We start from the raw sequence: 18,976 nt of genomic DNA, 5'->3' as shown, positions 1-18,976 counted from the left end.
AGCCTTCCTACAATAGGGTCAGGTACACCCTCTGAGAGCAGGGTGCCCAGAATTATCGCCCAGGTTCCCAGCTGGTGGTGGTCCCTGGAACGCAGCAATAGTGCTCACGGGAACCCCCTGAACTAAGACTCTCAACCCTTTGGAAACCTCTTCTTGTTTCACCTCCCTTGGGTTTTGGGTAACCCATCTTTGGATGGCTTGCTCAGCAAGGACCTGGAAATCCAGACATTGGTACCACAAGGGTGAGTGTGGGGTACCCAGGCATCCACCCAGGTCCCTGGGATCCGCAGGGCTGTTCTCTCCCCTGAGGAGAGAACATCCCCTGGTCATTCCAGCTTCAAGAAACCTTTGCCTGTGCTCAACCACCTACAGCGGTTTCCAGTGCTCGACCTTGGTGCTTCTCTGATGGAGGGTAAAGGTGGGTGGAGCCTGGAGATGGGATACAGGCAATTCTTATTATCAGGTGAGTGTGGAAAGCACTGGATTATTTTGGGGGGACAGGTATCTTGGGTCCCTACCATGTAATTCATACAATACCAGAGAGCAGAGGATAGAAACCAGGAATAAGCTTCGACTTTGGAGCCAGCCCCTTAGCCCCCCAGGGCCAGTTTCCTCCTGTGCGGAACAAGCATGGTCATAATACCCACTTCACAGGTTGTTACGGGGCTAATGTGCTAATGCGTGTAAAGTACCCAGTTCAGTGCCCTCCATACACACAGGCACTTGATAAACATTAGCTATTATTATCCAAGAGAGACCAAGGACTGCTAAGTGGCAGCCCTGAAGCCAAATCTGGCCTACAGACCTATTTTGTTTGGCTTTCCCTTTTTCCTTTTCAGTGGAGCCAACATTTTAAAAAAATGGCTAGATTTCTGGCGTTTTAAGGTTGAAGACCTGGCAACAAATGAGGTCTGCTTTTCCCTCTGGCAGTGATGGCCTGGGGCACAGGGTCCCATGGCCCCTATTTGATAGGGCAGTTCTTCTTTGTATGAGCTCAAACCCTACCTACTTACCCATGCCCCAACTCCCTGCCCGGCCCTTGCAGGAAGGCAGTCTATATTCTAGACCAATTTTACCAACACGGCCAACATTAGGTCCTAAGATTTCCCCCAAATCGACTCCAGTCCAACTGGTCTCTGCGTGTCCGAACCTACTCTCTGCCTCCCTACCTTTGCCTGATGTTCCCCCAGCCATGAACAACCTTCCCAGTTTTCACACTCCGCCGAGGCTCAATTGGACGAGTGCATTAAGATGACCTGGGACACTAAAGAAAACACCCATGTCCAGACCCCGCCCCCAGCGGTTCTAATTAGTCTGGATAGGGCCCGTGTGAGTATTGGTAGTTTTTTAAATAACCCAGGTGATTCAAACGTGTACTCTAATGTACAGGGAGCCACGGCCGCCCCATTCCTAAGGCCCAGCTGGCACCTCCTGCTGAAACTGTCCAGCCGAGGACTAGATGGGTCTTGCTTTCCTCCTGCCGCCTGTTTAGTCTTGCTTTCGAATCAACTGTATTTAAAGCCTGTCTCCCCAAACAGCCTGCAAACTTACTCCAACTCCTTTTACTCCTTTTCTCCCCTCCCATTCCAAGAGTGGGCGGTCACACCTCCTACTTCTTTGCATCCTCAACAGGATGACCGGGGCCCCAAGCACACTGTAGGCATCTAACGAAAATGCCTCTACTTCAATTTCCGAGAGTCTACAACGCAGAAGGCACTACAAGGACTACATGATGAGAAAATCCGGCTGGTTTCCTGCAACTTGCAGATATGAAAAGTCAAGAACGCCAATGGTGAGGATAGGAGGCAGACTGAGATGTGCTACAGGAAAGCAGTCATGTGAGGGAATCAGGAAGCTCTGTGCAGGTTTCCTTGATGGGCCAGTGGGAGGATGGCAGCCAGAGCCAGGGAGAGGTGCCCTCCATACACACAGGCAGAGAGGGAGGAGAAAGAACCCATGAGCAAATGAAGGCACCAGAAGGAAACCTTGGCCAGCGGACCCACTGAGCCACGCCAGGATCCAAGTTGGGAAGAAAGGGGAAGCAAAATGGGAAAGACAAGATTGCACCTTGCGTCGAACACCAGGGAAAAAGGCTGTAATTAACGTGGTAAGTCACGGAAGCAGCCAGTGAAAAGGCTGAAATTCTGGCATCCCTCTAAAAGCCAGGCAGAGGGACGGGTGAGGGGTAAGGGGAAGAACAGGCATAACACAAAAAGTGAGGGATGAGAGAGATGACAACGGGGAGGAAGGCCGAGGCAGGTTCCCTGATGCAGGAGAGCAAGACTGCCACTTCCCCCTCTTCTCCTCCCCCCCCCCCGCCCCACACACATGTGGGGTGGGGGTGGGAGGTGGGGGGGAGATAATAAAGCACAAGGAACCCTCCAAGGGCCCAGAGATGACAAACACCCTGATCTCTGCCATTCAGTCTCAAGCCACTTTAATGTGCAGAAGTGAAGTCATGTTAACAGCGCAATTAATGTTAACAGTGCAACTGTATTAACATGTTTAATCACAGAAATAAAGACTTTAGTCACAACACTGTTACTGCTGAAAGTGCCATTATAAAAAGTTTAATGGACAGCAGCTTATAAAGACATGCAAAGATCCTAAAGAGTAAGTTCGGAGAAAGCCACCCCATGGGGTACACTCCTCCCCATCACCGTCATTTTTAGCAAGATGTTTTGGGTTTCAGTGAACACTAGGGCTAGTTCGGAAAATAAACCACAGTGCCCCGACTGGTGTGGCTCAGTTCGCTGGGCATCATCCTGTGCCCCAAATGGTTACTGATTCAATTCCCGGTCAGGACACATGCCCAGATCCCCGGTAGCGGGGCATGCTGGAGGCAGCAGATTGGTGTTTTGCTCTCACATTCATGTTTCCCTTTCTCCCTCACCCTTCCTCTCTAATAATAAAAAATATTTTTAAGAAAAAGAATAGGACAGCCCGGTATAAGGCTGTGGAAGGGAAAGGCAGTGCACCAATAACCTATTGAACCCTCGTTCATCCTCCCACGTGGCAGCGCTCCACAAATGAGAACTCACATCCTAAGCCCATGGAGGTACCTACAATTATTTCCCCATTTTCCAGGTGAGGAAATTCAGACACAGAGGGTGACTTGCCCGAAGACACAATGCTCAGTAAGCAGAGCGGGAATAAGAACCAGGTACCGCAGGCTCCAGGTGCCATGGTCTCACGCTTACACTCAGCTGCCCTTCGCGTCACCTGTGTGGTGGAGGGTGTGGGTCATGAGTCTGCTCTTCTTCTTCGGGCTGCCAGACCCAGAAAGACTAGAAGTACGGGGCTACAGGACTGCTGCTCTAGTTTTATACTTCTAACGCCTTAAAACATGAGAAACAGAAAAGGGCAAAGCAGGGGTGATACTATAGGGCAGTGGTCGGCAAACTCATTAGTCAACAGAGCGGCAAACAGCGGCTCGCGAGCCACAGTTTGCCGACCACCGCTTTAGGGGGTCACTTTCCATGACCCCCAGAGTGTACAGAGCCACAACCTTCAGGATCCTGAAAACGAGTGAGGCGAAGCCCTTCTCAGCAGTCAGAGGAGCCAAAAGGATCTCTGGGGTAGCCAGGCATGAGCTGGCTGGGAGGACCAAGGGCATTCAGTTCCTCCACTCCTTGAAAGATGGACTCTGTCCACTAAAAACCTTCCAGGGGACACCAGCTTCCCTGGTAAACAGAGCTCTCATCACTAATTGCTACTTCCCGCTCACTGGCTGCAAGGCCGTACCTACACGTGGCTCCTCTTTGATTTGTGGATTAGAGACAGCCATATATCCCTGCGCCCCTCATGCATTGGTGAACTACAGCCACCTTGGATTATGTTTCACTTTTAGGCTTCAGGACTTGAAGTGATTCTATTTTTAAGCTTTCTCAGTTCTACAAGTAAAAGAAGACATTTTAAGAAAATTAGTTCTGGCTTTCAGTGGATGGTGGCTTCCTCTGAAAGAGTTAACGGGCCAGCCGCCTCCTGGGGGAAGGGACCTAGTACCATGTTGGCGGGCAAAGGCCCAGGGCCCTCTGAAAGCCACAACCCTCGGGACATGGATGGCCCAGGACAAACCCTCTAGTTCCAGAGCTACACTGCGCCTCTCTCCTGAAAAACTGTCCAAGTCCTTCTAGGTTCTATTCCGTGAGGTATGTTTCACTTTTGAGCACCAGAAATGTGGTTTCCACAGAAAAGAGTCATATGTGCATATAACGAACCTTTAAAAAAATACAACTATTTATTAAGCTCAGTCATTCCTTCCATTTGAAAAAAAAAAAAAAAGTTACCTTGCATTTAACAACTAAAGTAGCTTCACTTCTTTTGTATCTTTGAGAATGAGCTGTTACTCGAAAAACTATTGGAAGGACACTTCTGTATGTGTGTGCATTTTAAAAAATGTAACCGCTCCTGAAAACAATCTAAAACGTATTCTACACATCCCAATTTTCACATATAGGGACATGAGACACAGCTAACCTTCTCTCTGGATGAATGAGGCTGCTTCTAACAATTTGAGTCTCCAGTTTCAGTTCTGACTCGGGCACTAGCTAGCCTGTGACCTTGGACAAGTAACTTAACTGCATTGGGCCTTAATTTCCTCAGCTACAAAACGAAAGGGATTGGGTCAAAGGAGATGACTTGCTTTACAGCTCTCAAAGGTTACGATGTGAAGACCATTGGGAACATAGATTACCGCCTACCCTAACCTCAAGTATTGTTCTTAGGGACTGTCAAGTTATAGGAACATTGCCTGGACACTACAAATGGCCTCAGACAGTGGGGATACTAGTAATTGAAAGCAAGCTAAAATTCATTCCTTTTATTCTTTTTATCTCCTCCCATCCCATCAGCTGTCAATTCTCACCGCTCTCCACCTTCCAATGACACGAACCACTGCCTTAGTTTTCAAAGCTAAGCTGTGGCCTGCTTCACTCAGGTTCTCTCCTAAAGCAGAGGGCATGGGGGTTTGTGATACAATCTGGCAGCCAGTGGGCGTTATCTCTTATCGTTCTAAGTTATATTGCGGGCTGTTGTGGCCACAAGACCAACCCCCAGTTAAGGTTGGGAGAAGAATGAGAATGCATTCCTGCAACCTGCATATTCTCTAGTTCTAAAAGCCCACTGCTTTGTGGGGAAGAGTTCTTGAAGCAAAAGTGAGAGCAGAAAACAAGCCAAGTTCCTTTTTACTAAACCAAAAGCTGCAGGCCTTATCCCTCTACATCAACCCCCGCAACCTACTCCCTCCAAGTTTCCTGTCCCCATCTCAATTGTTGCTTTTTTGTACCTTCTGCTGTGTAACTTTTCCTTGTGTAAGATACATTTTTCAAGTCACTCTTTGAAGCCAAAGAGAAGATCAGAGTAGGAGGAAGGAGATACCATTAGTGATTTCCTATGTTTACCGCTTTCCCAGTTATCTTACCTTCTTAGTCCCGTGAAAAATGATTAGAAAAACAAAAAGAATGCTTCTTAGCAATTGTAAATATAGTCCCTGACACACTATTTTTAAGCTGCTAACAAGCATGAAAATATGTATTAAACCACATGGTTAGTACTTCAAAGAATTCAAGGAAGTTCTTCTTTTTAAAAACTAAAATGAGCCCTAACCGGTTTGGCTCAGTGGACAGAGCGTCAGCCTGTGGACTCAAGGGTCCCAGATTCGATTCCGGTCAAAGGCATGTACCTTGGTTGCAGGCACATACCCAGTTGGGAGTGTGCAGGAGGTAGCCGATCGATGTTTCTCTCTCATTGATGTTTCTAGCTCTCTATTCCTCTCCCTTCTTCCCTGTAAAAAGTCAATAAAATATATATTTTTAAAAACCCTAAAATAAAAAAAAGGTAATCTGTTAAGAACTGAAATCTACCTTCTTTGCCTGGCACTTTCTCGTGTTATTTCATGGGAATCTATGAGGGACTTGATTTGATGAGCACAGGCAACTAATTTTCACTTATCCTAATTTAAGATGTTAGTAGTGATTAAAAAGGAAAGGGAGCCCAGCCAGTTAAAGGTGTGGACAGCTCTAGCAAGTATGGCTCAGTGAACAGAGCATCGGACTACGGACTGAAGGGCTCCGGGTTCAATTCCTGTCAAGGGCACATGCCTGGGGTCCAGGCTCGATCCCCAGTATGGGGCATGCAGGAGGCAGCTAGTCAATGATTCTCATCATTCATGTTTCTCCCTCCCCCCTTCCCCTTTTCCTTCTCTGAAATCAATAAAAATATTTTTTGGGGGGATGGGGGGGAGAAATAGGAAAAGAACAATAAAGATTAAAAAAAATAGAGGTGTGGATGGTCTGACTATGGAGATGGCAATAAAGACTGAGTGAGCATTGACCTATGCCCAAGGAGGTCACGGTTCGATTCCTGGTCAGGGCACATGCCCGGGTTGCAGGCTCAATCCTGTGTGGGGCGTGCAAGAGGCAGCCGATGGATGATTCTCTTATCATTGATATTTCTACCTTTCCCTCTCTCTTCCTCTCTGAAGTCAATCAAAATGTATATTTTTTAAAAAAGGAATGGGAATTGGTTTGCCTGGAAAGTGGATATAAACTGGACATACAAATGGAATAAATATAAATCCATTAGAAAACCAGCCAGAAAATTAACTGAGTATTTGCAGCTTTGCCTTCGAAGGGAGTTAAAGGCGTGGATGGTATGTCTATGGGGATGGCAATATAAAGACTGAAGAGTTGAAAGAAAACTACTGTCTTGTATCTCTGAGAAATGAGAATAAAAGCAACTTTTCCCCGGTCTTTCAATCTCCAGGTGCTGTTAGCCATGCCTAAGCTGAGAGTATTATTTTCTGTTTTCAAGTTAGCTTTACACAGCACAACTTAATCTCAGCATCTACTCTTCCAAGTATTACACAAGGTGAGGATTTATAGGAAAACAAAAAAATCCTTTCCTGTTCCCAAGCTTGGGCTCCTTAGCTCCTGGAGCCACATGTAAGTAAGGGTGCTTTGTTTCAGAGGGTGATTAGAGTGGCGCCCTTGGTACTGATTATGGCACTGAGCTATTTGTACTGCCCAAGTCTGAGCACTGCATTTCATTAAAACTTCGATTATGGGGTCGGTAGTGATTAAAAATTATCTCCTATCTTAAACTTAGCATCAATCATATATCTCAGCAAAAACAAGACTACTGAGTACGGAACCACAGGAATCTGGCACTTTTCTCCTTTTATACTTGCACAGGAAAAAAAGAGAGAGAGACCCAGCAATAGCACCCATGGTTCCTCCATTCTTACATGGAAATTTCAAGCACTGTGGGCTCTTTACCAAGTATAATCAGTGGGTTGCTATGACTGCACTACATTAAATCAGATGTAACCGGCCACTGTCTCTTGCATTAATAGAGCCCAAGTTTTCTAGAAGTAGAATGAAATCATTTCAGTTTCTTTTTAGGAGGCAGAAAAAGAAGGAGCCCTTTCTGTTCCAGAAAATAGCACCTCTGACTGTTTCTCTAGAGCTTTTCCATTTCCAACGGTTCACCATCTAAAATTGAGTGTTCAGTTATCTAAAAGCCACTAAGCATAGATGTACTCAAAAGTTGGCATGTCGCCGGGACCGGTTTGGCTCAATGGATAGAGCGTCGGCTTGGGGACTGAAGGGACCTGGGTTCGATTCCGGTCAAGGGCATGTACCTTGGTTGCGGGCATATCCCCAATGGGGGGTGTGCAGGAGGCAACTGATCGATGACTCTCTCTCATCGATGTTTCTAACTATCTCTCTCCCTTCCTCTCTGTACAAAATCAATAAAATATATTTAAAAAAAAAAAAAAAGTTGGCATGTCCATGAGTTATGGGTGGAGTGGAACTCAGCATGAGTTAGTTGGATGAGTTAGTTGCCTACATTTGTCACAAACAAGGCACAGGCTCATGCTTGGACAGTTCAACACTACCACCGCTACCTAGGCCTGTCAATACTTACATGTCCCTACTTTACCCAGTGTTAGGATAGCCTTATTCTATAGGTTTTACAAAAAAGATTAACTAGGTAGAAATTTTTAATTACGTTTCACTTTAGAAAACGTTTAACCATTTTCCTCAAATGTGTCAACAAAGGGAAGGTTGTACACATGGTCTTACGCTATTTCTCTAAGTTATAAAAAATACTAGAGGCCTGATGCATGAAATTCGTGCATGGGAGCTCCCGCCCCTTCACCCCAAAGGTTGTCTGGAGGGAGAACCTTTTTAATTACGTTTCACTTTAGAAAACGTTTAACCATTTTCCTCAAATGTGTCAACAAAGGGAAGGTTGTACACATGGTCTTACGCTATTTCTCTAAGTTATAAAAAATACTAGAGGCCTGATGCATGAAATTCGTGCATGGGAGCTCCCGCCCCTTCACCCCAAAGGTTGTCTGGAGGGAGAACCTTTTTAATTACGTTTCACTTTAGAAAACGTTTAACCATTTTCCTCAAATGTGTCAACAAAGGGAAGGTTGTACACATGGTCTTACGCTATTTCTCTAAGTTATAAAAAATACTAGAGGCCTGATGCATGAAATTCGTGCATGGGAGCTCCCGCCCCTTCACCCCAAAGGTTGTCTGGAGGGACATCCAGTCTAATTAGCATATTCCGCTTTTATTATTATTCCTGCACACTCATCTTATTGGGTGTCTATTATTTGTCAGGCACTGTTCTAAGTGTTTTGCATGCATTATCATATTTAAACCTAAAAAATATCCTTCAAGTTAGTATCTTTACTGTCCCTATTTAACAGAAAAGGAAATTGTTTACGTTTTTTGCCTAGGATCATACAGCTTGTAAATGAAATTCAGTCAGCTAGTTAAGAGAGAAATCATATATTTTTTCTCATTTAAAAAAGATGGAGAATTTTGCCGAAGCCGGTTTGGCTCAGTGGTAGAGCGTTGGTCTGCGGACTGAAAGATCCCAGGTTCGATTCCGGTCAAGGGCATGTACATTGGTTGCGGGCACATCCCCAGTAGGGGGTGTGCAAGAGGCAGCTGGTCGATGTTTCTCTCTTATCCGACATTTCTAGCTCTCTATCCCTCGCTCCTCCTCTCTGTAAAAAATCAATAAAATATATTAAAAAAAAAAAGATGGATAATTTGCTCCTGGTTAAGTTCTCAGATGTTCCTGAAACAGAACATGGATGGAATAAGATCCAGGTGAGTCTGCAATCCTGGTCACCTGAGCACAAGTTCCCAACCACTTCTTGGACACAAAGTGTTTAAATGGTCTCTCTGCTCTGCCAATCACTTAGCTATTCCCATGCTGTTGTTCCTGCTTAGGGGACAAATATCAGTGAACTTCAAGAATTAAATAAAAGTCTAATGCAGTTTTGATAAGAAAAAAGCAAACTTTGTTTTCAGGGCTCATGACTTTAGAATTCTATATGTTCTCATGGCAAAATTTTGAAATAACTTGGAAGGTGGTAAGGGTAATTTTTTATACTTTATACACTTAAATACAACAAACTACATATAACTACAAAACTACAGACAGTTTTGCAGATCTGGCCCAACAAGCAGGCTAGGGAGGGGGGGGGGGGGGAAACAATCTGGTGGTCTCAAATTCCTATTACCAAAACTACCCTCCCATAAATCTGAATCCAATCCAAGAAGTCTGTCAATAGCTGGTTGTTTAAGATTAAGTTTGCGATGTAGTAACAGAACTGTGTAGGGGGCAAATATGCTTAAAATATGTCCAAGCAAGTTTCGGTCAAGTCAATAATAGTACTTAATGCTAATAAAAGTACTTGTACTGTTTCCCCTCTGCTGGCAGACCCTAGTCACTTAAAAATAAAAAAAAAAAAAAGCGACCTTCTTTGACTGAGACTGTATCACACATCCCCAGCAAGTATCTCTGGGGCTGTAAAGCAGTTAAGATCCAACAAGGGGAGAAATCGGGAAGCGTAAGGAAATAAAAATTTTCATTATTCCAAAACCTATCTCATTTCCCAAAGTACTGCTTGTGTGCTGACTTTCTTAAAGACCCCCTGCAAAATCTTGATCCTCCAAAAAATAAAAAATAAACCCATTTGGAGCCGAGACAAGATGAGGTCAACGATTGGTACCATCAACCATCCATTTGTTTAACTGAGTCTGGTTACGTTTCTAGCCTCGTGGGGGCCAAGCCGGACCACGAGGGTGAAGACAGGAGGCATGGAGGAAGGGAATGAAGAAAAGGAGAAGGGTGGGGGTGGGGGTGGACGGACCTCCGGGCCACACTTCTTTCTAGTACCAACAAAAAAGAGGAGCCGAATACTGACCTAAATCATCTCTCAAAGGCGCTTTATAAATTACAGGGACAAAGGGTGGGGGTGGCGGGTGGCCTGGGAATCCTTACGGACACCCAACCCTCTGACCCGCCCCCTCCCCCTCCAGCACAAGGGAAGGAAGACAGAAAGCAGAGCTCAACTCGGCCATTGGCGAGAAGCCCCCTCCGGGTTCCAATCGCCCATCCACAGGCCCCCCTAGAAAAAAAAACACACACACACATACGTAAACATCAAACCACCCCCCCGGGGCGGACACCCGCGCCCAGAGAGGTCCCTAGAACCGGAGGCCGGGGCATTTACTTAGTTCGATTTTTCTTGCTTACTCATTTCCCTCCAGCACCCAACCCCCCGTTCCCACTCCAAAACCCCGCTCAGCCGACCGCCTACCCTCTCGGCTGCAGCCCCCCAACAGAGCCCGGACCCCCCGTGGCGGCGGCGGCAGCCCCCGCGCGGTCCCGGCCACTAACCTGCTGCTGTAAGGGCATTTCCGAAACCAGCCAGGCTCCGGGAGAGGTGGGGGGCCGGCGGGAGAGGGGCCCGGAGGGCCGAGCAGACCGGCGGCGCCGGGCGAGGGCGGGCGCCCGCGGGGGGGTGGGGAGCGGAGAGGGAGGGTGGCCGTGCCGGGGGCGGGTGCGAGGGCGCCGGGACCGTCCCGAGCCTGGGAGCCGGCGAGCAGGAGGAAGTGGGTGCCCCCTCTCCCCCTGCAGCGCCCCCTCCCGCCGCCGCCTCCTCCCCAGTCACAGGCGCGTCCTCCGCGCACGTGTGCGAAACGTCACCGGCGGGTCCCGGGGAGAGGGACACAGAACCGGGCGGGCGGCGGGACGGGAACACTGCTGCACCCGCCCTCCGTCGCCGGGGGGCGGGGAGGGGGACAGGGCGGGGAAGGAAGGGGTGAGGGGAGAGGCGGGTCAAGGGCAGGCCCGGGGCCCGGCGAGGAAGGCCCGGGCGCTCGGGCCACGCGGGCGCTACCGCTGCCGCCGCCGCCAGGATGCGCCCAGGCCGGGGCGCCCTCTGGCTAGCCCCTCACCCCCAGGCAGCCCACGCCCCAGCCCGCACCCGACTGCCAGCTCCACCGCCTGCCCTACCAGATCCACCCCAACTGCCCCCAGCCCCTTTGTTGCCGGGAGTTACAGATCCCAAAATGTGACAAGCGCAGCCCCACCAGAACCTCTGCGCTCCAAGCAGCACGCCTTAGGGATCCCCGGCCGCCCACGGGCCTCGGAGGCCGGCGAGGGGCGATCAGCCCAATGGTCCCCCTGTCCCCACTCCCCCAGGGTCCCCCGACTCCCCAGTTCACTGCTCCCTCCCCCACCCCCTTCTTCTCCATCCGGGGCGTGACCCCATCCTACGCCCGAGAAAGAGGAAGCTTCGAGTTGGAGGGGAGGGGAGAGTGGGGGTAGGGAAAAGTGCAGGAAAAGAAGGGGGGCCACGAAGAAAAGTTTCAGAGTGTCTGAGGTTCTTGGCGCCAAGGCGATCCCCACTGCCCCGCGCGTCTCGCGGAGCCCCCCAACCCCACGGGCGCTGAGGGTAGCGCCCAAGTCTAACAATAAACCCTCGTGGGAGGGCCAGCCCGTAGGCCCACGGGGCTCGGCCTGCGTCCTCCCGGGGCAGCCCGCAGCGCGCCCACCAACCCGCGCGGTGCGAACCCACAGCCACCCTCCCCCCCACCTGGGCCGGGGACAGTGGGGACAGGAGGGCATTACCGGAGGGCCGCCGCCGCCGCTGCTGCCGCGTCCCAGCGCTGGTGGCTGCTGCAGCAGCCCGGCTCTGCCGGAGGGTCCGTGCGGCGTGGTGTAGAGGAGGCTGCCGGCCGTCAGCTCCGCGCCGGGGGCACAGGGGAGGACAGGGCCGGCGGCGACGGCGCCGCTTTGGAGGGAGGAGGAACAGGAGGTGGTGGACGTGTTCGTGGTGAGGATCTGGATGTACGCGCCCGGGGCGGCGGCGGCGGCAGCGGCTGCAGCGGCGGCGGCGGCGGGGAAGCCGGGGCTGGCTAGCAGTGCCCTTTTGTCCATGGAGGCTGCAGCGGCGGCGGCGGCGGCGGCGACGACAGTCGCCCCCTCCCCACCCCCGGCGGTCACCAGGTACTGCTCCAGGGCGGGCTGGATCCCCTTTTTCATCTCTCGCTCCTGCTCTTTTTTTATTGCTCAGGTTATATTAATGTATTTTTTCAAATTTCTTTTATTATTTGCAGTCGGAGTTTCCAAGTCTCTCCTCCTCTCCTCCCCGCCCGGCGCTTCCGAGCCCCTTCTCTCTCTTTTCTTTTTTTATTTTTTCGGCACCGCACGGGCCCCCGGGGCCAAAAATAATCGGGGCTCTGGAGAGAAGAGGGTCCCGGCCGCACGGATATCGGGCCCCGAGGGAGGATGGAGGCGTCGGGGGCGGCCGATGCAACGGATTGCGAGGCGGCGGCGGCAGCCCGGTTGCTGCGGCCGGCAGCTGAAAAATGGCTCCAGGAAGCTGCTGCTGACAATGAATGAAGGGATACGGTTTACGCGCCAAGGTCCTCCCGCGAAACTCAGATTTCCCGCCGGCTTTTCAAACCATATTTGCATATCCCCGCCCCTCAACCCGCCGAGGACCGTTCCCACAGCCCATTGGGCCTATGGCTCCTTACTTCAGTCCCAATCGTAGAGCCGGAGCACGAGCGGGTGGTTCCCATTGGCTAACGTGCATCATGGTTACCCGGACGACAAGGGCTTATTTGCATAGGCCGCCTCGATTGGCTGGGAGAGAGCAGGGGGTGTTTTAGAAGGCGGGGCCAAGCTTTGCCTTCTCTCCCACGGAAGGCCACGCCTGGTGCAGGCTCCGCCTCGTCCCCGCCCACCAGCCGGATGGGCGCTGCTGACCTGGGCAGGGACTCCGCGCCCCGCAGACTCAGTGTAGCTGATCGAGAGCGCAAGTTTCGCTTTTGGAAATTGTCAAGGTGACTAAGGGGACACCTCCGGAAACTCCCTTTCCTTTTACCAGTCGGTGTAATAGATGAAGAACTACCGAAGATTTCCCCAAATATGTGCCAAAGCCAAGTGGAACCACGCGGACGATGCCTGGCAGGTGGAAGCGGAGCCCTTTAAATCATGGGTTTCACTCTTCCTGAATCCAGCCAATGCCGGGACGAGAGCTGATCCGGAGGCTGAGGCTGACAGACAGAAGCATGTGGGCCGACGGAAGCATGGGGGCAGAAGACTGGACTGACGTGATGGCGGGCAACATTTAGTTAACATTATTGGTCATTCCTGGGAGCCTCATTATTAGCCTAGATTGGATTTAAGTAAAAATTAACTCAATATTTTGTCGAGTGGAATATTGGTCTGGATCTAGCAAACAACTCACGCTGGCCCAGAAGCACCCGGGGCAGTTAATCAGGGCTAACCTAGGACTGACTGATCTGCGGGTTTCTAATCCGCCCAACAGTAATCCGAAGAAGTACACGTTTCCCCGCGATGACGTCTTGCTCCCATCCAACCCTGCTGCACGTCCGGGCACCAGCACTTTACAATCTTGGTTTCCTAGCAAGTGCTCTGATTAAAAGCAAACTAGACGACCCAAATCTATTTCAAAATATTAAAGCAAAAAAAAAAAAAATTTAGTAAACTAGAAATTGTAACCCCAAAAAATCAAATTATTGTCAATGACATCTGTATTGGTGCAAGTACTCATTGCACCTAAAATTGAAGAATGCTCTATGAGACTGAGCAGGAAAAGGAACTCCTGCAGGAATGTGAGGAATGGTGTATGCCATGAGTCATATACACTGAGAACTGTGCAAAATTGTTGGTGAGCTGGTGTTCACTGGGTGATGAGGATTCAATACCTCAAGCCCTTTCCCCAGATATTATTATTATTATTATTATTATTATTAATTTCCAAAAACTCATATACTCAATCTTACGAAAGGCCTGAAAAGACATGTCAGTTCAGGCTCAAACTCCTTAATATTCCAGTCCTATTAGCTTGTCTGAAACAGAATGAGCTAAATATACTGTTAAATTTTGCACCAGATGTTATATTTGGTCTTGCATTCAAGCTAGTTAAGGATCCATGCATGGCTAGTACCAAAACAATTATTCACCCAAATATTTATCACAGATAGAACTGACATTACCTTTAGGACAGATTAAGTGGTGTATCAATTCCTGGTTGAGGTAGAGGCTAATGTGTTATCAACTTCCTTGATATTCCATCAATGTTGCTTTCCACTGTAGGTCCCTATGGGAAAACTAGTAATTACTTAGATATGACCACCGGCAAAACATCACTAGTAGCATGCAGTTAGTGGTGGTGGTGAGGGTTGTGGGTGTAGGATGCTACAATGTACAAACCTCGGAAATGGGACTGTGTACAAGATCCCTGCTAGAGCTTCCATGAGGGACACAGCCACAGGGGAGCAAGTGTTCACAGTCCAAATCCACACCTGTGATTCTGGTTCAGAAGGCGTTGAAATATTTACCCTTCTACCTTATCCAAGTTATGTTCTTTAATGTAGGGTATTTGGCAGAGAAACACATGTTTTGACCTTTTTATGTCCAATGAACCCCAGGATGAGAAGGTAGAGGGAAGAGTTCAAAGAGAAAAGAGGAGGTGTTGGAAGACAGGATGCTAAAATTTGATGTAGGCTATTAATTTGTGGAGAGGTAGCATGCTTTATTAGAAAGATAATGGGCTTTGGAGCCAGAATAATCTGGGTTTAAATTCTGGCTCTGACACTTACTACGGTAGCTATATAACTTTCATCTTTAAAATCCTGTTTTTTCATGTTACATAGGAACCCATATTGCAGTACCCATAGGAAAGGTTATGATGAAAAGAAGCAAAAATAAATGCAAAGAACCATCATTTTTATTAAGTGGAAGCTATTTATGATTCTACTTATTTGTGTGGTTGTGCTTTGCATCTCTTTGTAGTCCAATCTGGCTCCTAGCCTCTAATCTACCTACTGTCCCTGGATATTCACTTGCTGTGACAGCTTGGCTTTGTCCAAGAGTAGGAGCACAGCCGTGTCCTGGCTAGTAGGGATTATAGAATCTGACTCAGAAGTTTAGGATAATAAAATAAAGTCAGCTCTGCTGCTCTCCCTCTTTAACCTGCTCATCTGTTAGTGGCCAGCTTCTGGATGGCTCATAAGCCTGAGCCCTCTTGACCTTCCCTTAAAGGTTAGACTGTTCCAGCACTAGAGCCAGACTGCTCGTGCCAAACACTACTCCCCTTTCCCTTGCTCTGACAGTGGCCCAAGGCAGACAGTTGTCCCAGAATTGGCCTGTGTAGTTGATTGAATGGTCCCCAACCCTTCCCAAACACATTTAAGTCATAACCTCCAGGACCTATGACTATGACCTTATTTGGGTAAAGGGTTTTTGCAGATACAACTTAGTTAAGAATCTCTAGATAAAAATCATTTCAGATAATCTGTATCCAAGGAAAAGGTAAAATATACTGGATTGAAAAGAAAGGTGTTTCAAAGGTGTGTATTTCCTTGCCTTTTTTTGAAACAGAACTTAATGGTAAAATAAATTAAAGATCCAGAAAACCAAATAAAACATGTTTGTGTGAACAAATTATTATTATAAAGTGAACACTCTTGTTAACCACCTGGTCAAGAAATAGAACTTGATCTGCACCCATTTCAAATGCCCCATTCTCATTACACCCCTTCTGAAGTTTCATCACTTCTCCAAGCTTATTTAGAACATGTTGGTACTTTTTTAATTCTCTTAACCTATGGTTCCTCATCCACCTTTTTTACTTACCTTAGAACGTATCTTGAAGAATGTAATGAGTTGAATGGCAGCCCCTCCCAAAAGATACGTCCCCTGGAAACTGTGAATTTGACCTTGTTTAGAAAAGGGGTCTTTGCAAAATAGTTAATGTAAGGATCTCAAAATGAGGTTATTCTGGACTAGAGAGGAGCCTAAGTTCAATGTCATTTGTTTTATAAGAGAAGAGCAGAGGAGAAACACAGAGGAAATCATGTGAAACCTCTTTTAAAAATTTATTTCAGAGAGAGAAGGGAGAGAAACATCAATTTGTTTTTCCACTTACTTATGTGTTTATTGATTGATTCTTATACATGCCCTGACCTGGGATCGATCGAACCCACAACCTTGGAGTATTGGGATGATACTCTAACCAACTGAGGGACCCAGCTAAGGCCCCTGCTGACATCTTGATTTTGGACTTCCGGCCTCCAGAACTGTGAGAATAAATTTCTGTTGTTTTAAGCCACCAAGTTTGCAGTCATTTGTTATAGTAGCTCCAGGAAACTCATTTAAGGAATTTGGCAGATTGCACACTCATGGTACAGTTGATCATTTTCTTCTGTTCTCTATTTCCTGAAGATTTGCAGCTGGATCCACAGTCTGGATCAGACTGGTTTTATTCCTCTGGTAAATCTGAGGCACATGTTTGCTTGTCACTTTTCGATGATCTTAGCAGTCATTCATACTTCTTGCTTTCTTTTTTTCTTATAATAGTTATATGTGATATTTGTCCTCAATATTCTTCTGTTGCTCATTTGCATGTGAAATTAGTACTCCTGGACTCCTGGAGTGAGAGGGTTCAGATAAACTTGTCTACCTTCACAGAGGCCCATGTTCTAATGAATATGGAAGCTCTTGAATATGGAAGCTCACTCCCTGATATTTCTTTCTCCTGCCCTCTGCACTTCCTACTTCAGTCTATTGTGCCCTCTGCACTTCCTACTTCCCTTTCCTTCATCTCTCTTGTCCCTATCCTGATCAATTTGGGTTCCTTTGTCAGCGGTTCCTTGATGGTGCCTTCCTGTCTTAAAAGGGAGCCCTGAGGGTCAGTTTTGAGAGGGGCATGTGAAAATTCTGCAGTCCCTTCAGACTTCCTTCCTTATCCCTTGCTCTTGCCTGCTCTAGGAGGCCAAACGCCTCTCAGTTTCAGCTGCCCTTCCCACATCAGTCCACTCTCACTACAGTGAAGATCTGCTGGCATATATATATAATTAAATTATATATATATATATATATATATATATATATATAAAATATTTAATAATTTTATTTATTTATTTATTTTGCTAATTCTTTATTATTGAAAGTATTACATATTCCCCCCTTTTCCTCCACTGGCCCCTTCCAACCCCGCCTCCCCCAACCCCCCAGCCCCAGGCCCTCATTGCCACATTGCCATGCCTTCCCTCTGAGATTCCTCACTCTGATCCATGTTTCCATGTCTCTGGATTCACTCAGTTCATCAGATTATTTTGTTATTTAGATTCCACATATGAGTGAGATCATGTGATACTTGTCTTTTTCTGATTGACTTATTTCACTTAGCATGATACTCTCCAGGTCCCTTCATGCTGTCTTTTTTACAAAGCTTTTTATCCACTCATCTACTGATGGGTACTTGGACTGTTTCCAGATCTTAGCTGGTATAAAATTGTGCTGCTATGAACATAGGGGTGCATGCATTCTTTCTGACTGATGTTTCGGGTTTCTTAGGCTATATTCCTAGAAGTGGGATCACTGGGTCAAATGGCAGTTTCATAATTAACTTTTTGAGGAAACTCCATACTGTTCTCCACAGTGGCTGCACCAGCCTGCATTCCCACCATCTTCTGGCTCTTCGGGGTTCCTGCTGTTCTTAGGTTCAACAGGCACCACTCAGTTCTTCCTTCCTCATACCACACAGTTGGTGGTTTGCTCCAGTTAATATTTTGGGATTTGTGAGGCTACTCTGTTACCAATTTGTGTAGCAAATCTTGTCCGGGAATTTTTGGTTTTATAGATGCCCTTGTTTCCACATGAGGGTAAGGAGAAATGGAAGAATGCTGCTGCCTTACCACTGGCTTTAGGTGTACTTTCCCTTTTCTTTTCACTAGTTTTGAACATAACACATTGGATTGGCATTGAAACAATGCCATGTAGGAAAACATTCCCACAAACAAAAGGAAAGTTATGAGCTACATTCTTTCCCATTTCTCAGGAAAAAAACAACAAAACAAAACAAAACAAAACAAAAACACACAAAACAAAACTTGAAAATGTGAGCTGATGAAGAGAAGTGGAGTCAAGATCCTCGGTTCACATAGGCAGTGATTGGAATGAGATCCAGAATAGGAGGACACAGCGGAACACAAGCTACCTTTGCAGAGTTGGTAGTCTGGTTATACCTCTTTCTTGTGGGTTTTAAATAGGGAACATTGTTGGCAACTTACTATAAATGGGCCTGTGGGTAGAAAATTACTTTTTCTTCTCCACCTTGGTTTCCTTGACAGCACTACCTCTTGTTTACCATTCTTCCTCTGACTTTCTGGATTTTTTTTTGATGGCTTCATTTTCTTCTTTATTCTCTTAAAAATCTATTCTTGAGGTTTATTATCATTATTATTAAAGCAAAATACACATAGCACAATAGTTATCATTTTAACCACTTGTAAGTAAATATGCTCAATGTTGTGTAACCACCACCACTATCCCCAAACCCTTTTTGTTATCTCCTCCCCAGCAGAGCCCCTATACCCACTAAACAATAACTTCCCCGCCCCATGAGTCCTTGGTAATCACTCTTCTACTTTCTGTCTCTATGAATTTCATTACTCTAGGTATCTCATAAAATGGGATTATACAATATTTGTTCTTCTGTGTCCGCTTTATTTCACTTAGCATAATGTTTGCAAAGCCCATCTCTGTTGTAAGATGTATCAAAATTTCATTTATTTTCATGACTGAAATAGTCTATTGTATGTATATACCACATTTTGTT

The 18,976-nt window shown here is 47.1% G+C and overlaps 1 protein-coding gene and 1 pseudogene across 4 annotated transcripts in view; both read right to left on the bottom strand.

Moving 5' to 3' along the window:
- The window catches only part of E2F3 (E2F transcription factor 3), an 88,749-nt gene extending 76,309 nt beyond the window's left edge, over window positions 1–12,440 (bottom strand). For 2 of the 3 annotated variants that reach the window (XM_084872779.1, XM_084872780.1), the window contains exon 1: window positions 11,950–12,440. In XM_084872779.1, the coding sequence (XP_084728905.1) occupies window positions 11,950–12,363 (414 nt within the window). In that variant the 5' untranslated portion in view covers window positions 12,364–12,440. Of the gene's footprint in view, window positions 1–10,713; window positions 11,500–11,949 lie in introns of those variants that run through there. The other variant, XM_084872781.1, reaches the window with a different exon arrangement.
- LOC311616860 (large ribosomal subunit protein uL22-like) overlaps window positions 1–18,976 on the bottom strand; it is a 336,798-nt pseudogene that overhangs the window by 81,338 nt on the left and 236,484 nt on the right. The window lies entirely within an intron of this gene.

The sequence above is a fragment of the Pipistrellus hanaki genome (genome assembly GCF_964339955.1).
Source record: "Pipistrellus hanaki genome assembly, chromosome: 2".
NCBI lineage: Eukaryota > Metazoa > Chordata > Mammalia > Chiroptera > Vespertilionidae > Pipistrellus > Pipistrellus hanaki.
Note: the sequence above shows the minus strand (reverse complement) of the source record. Positions and strands in the feature narration are given on the sequence as shown.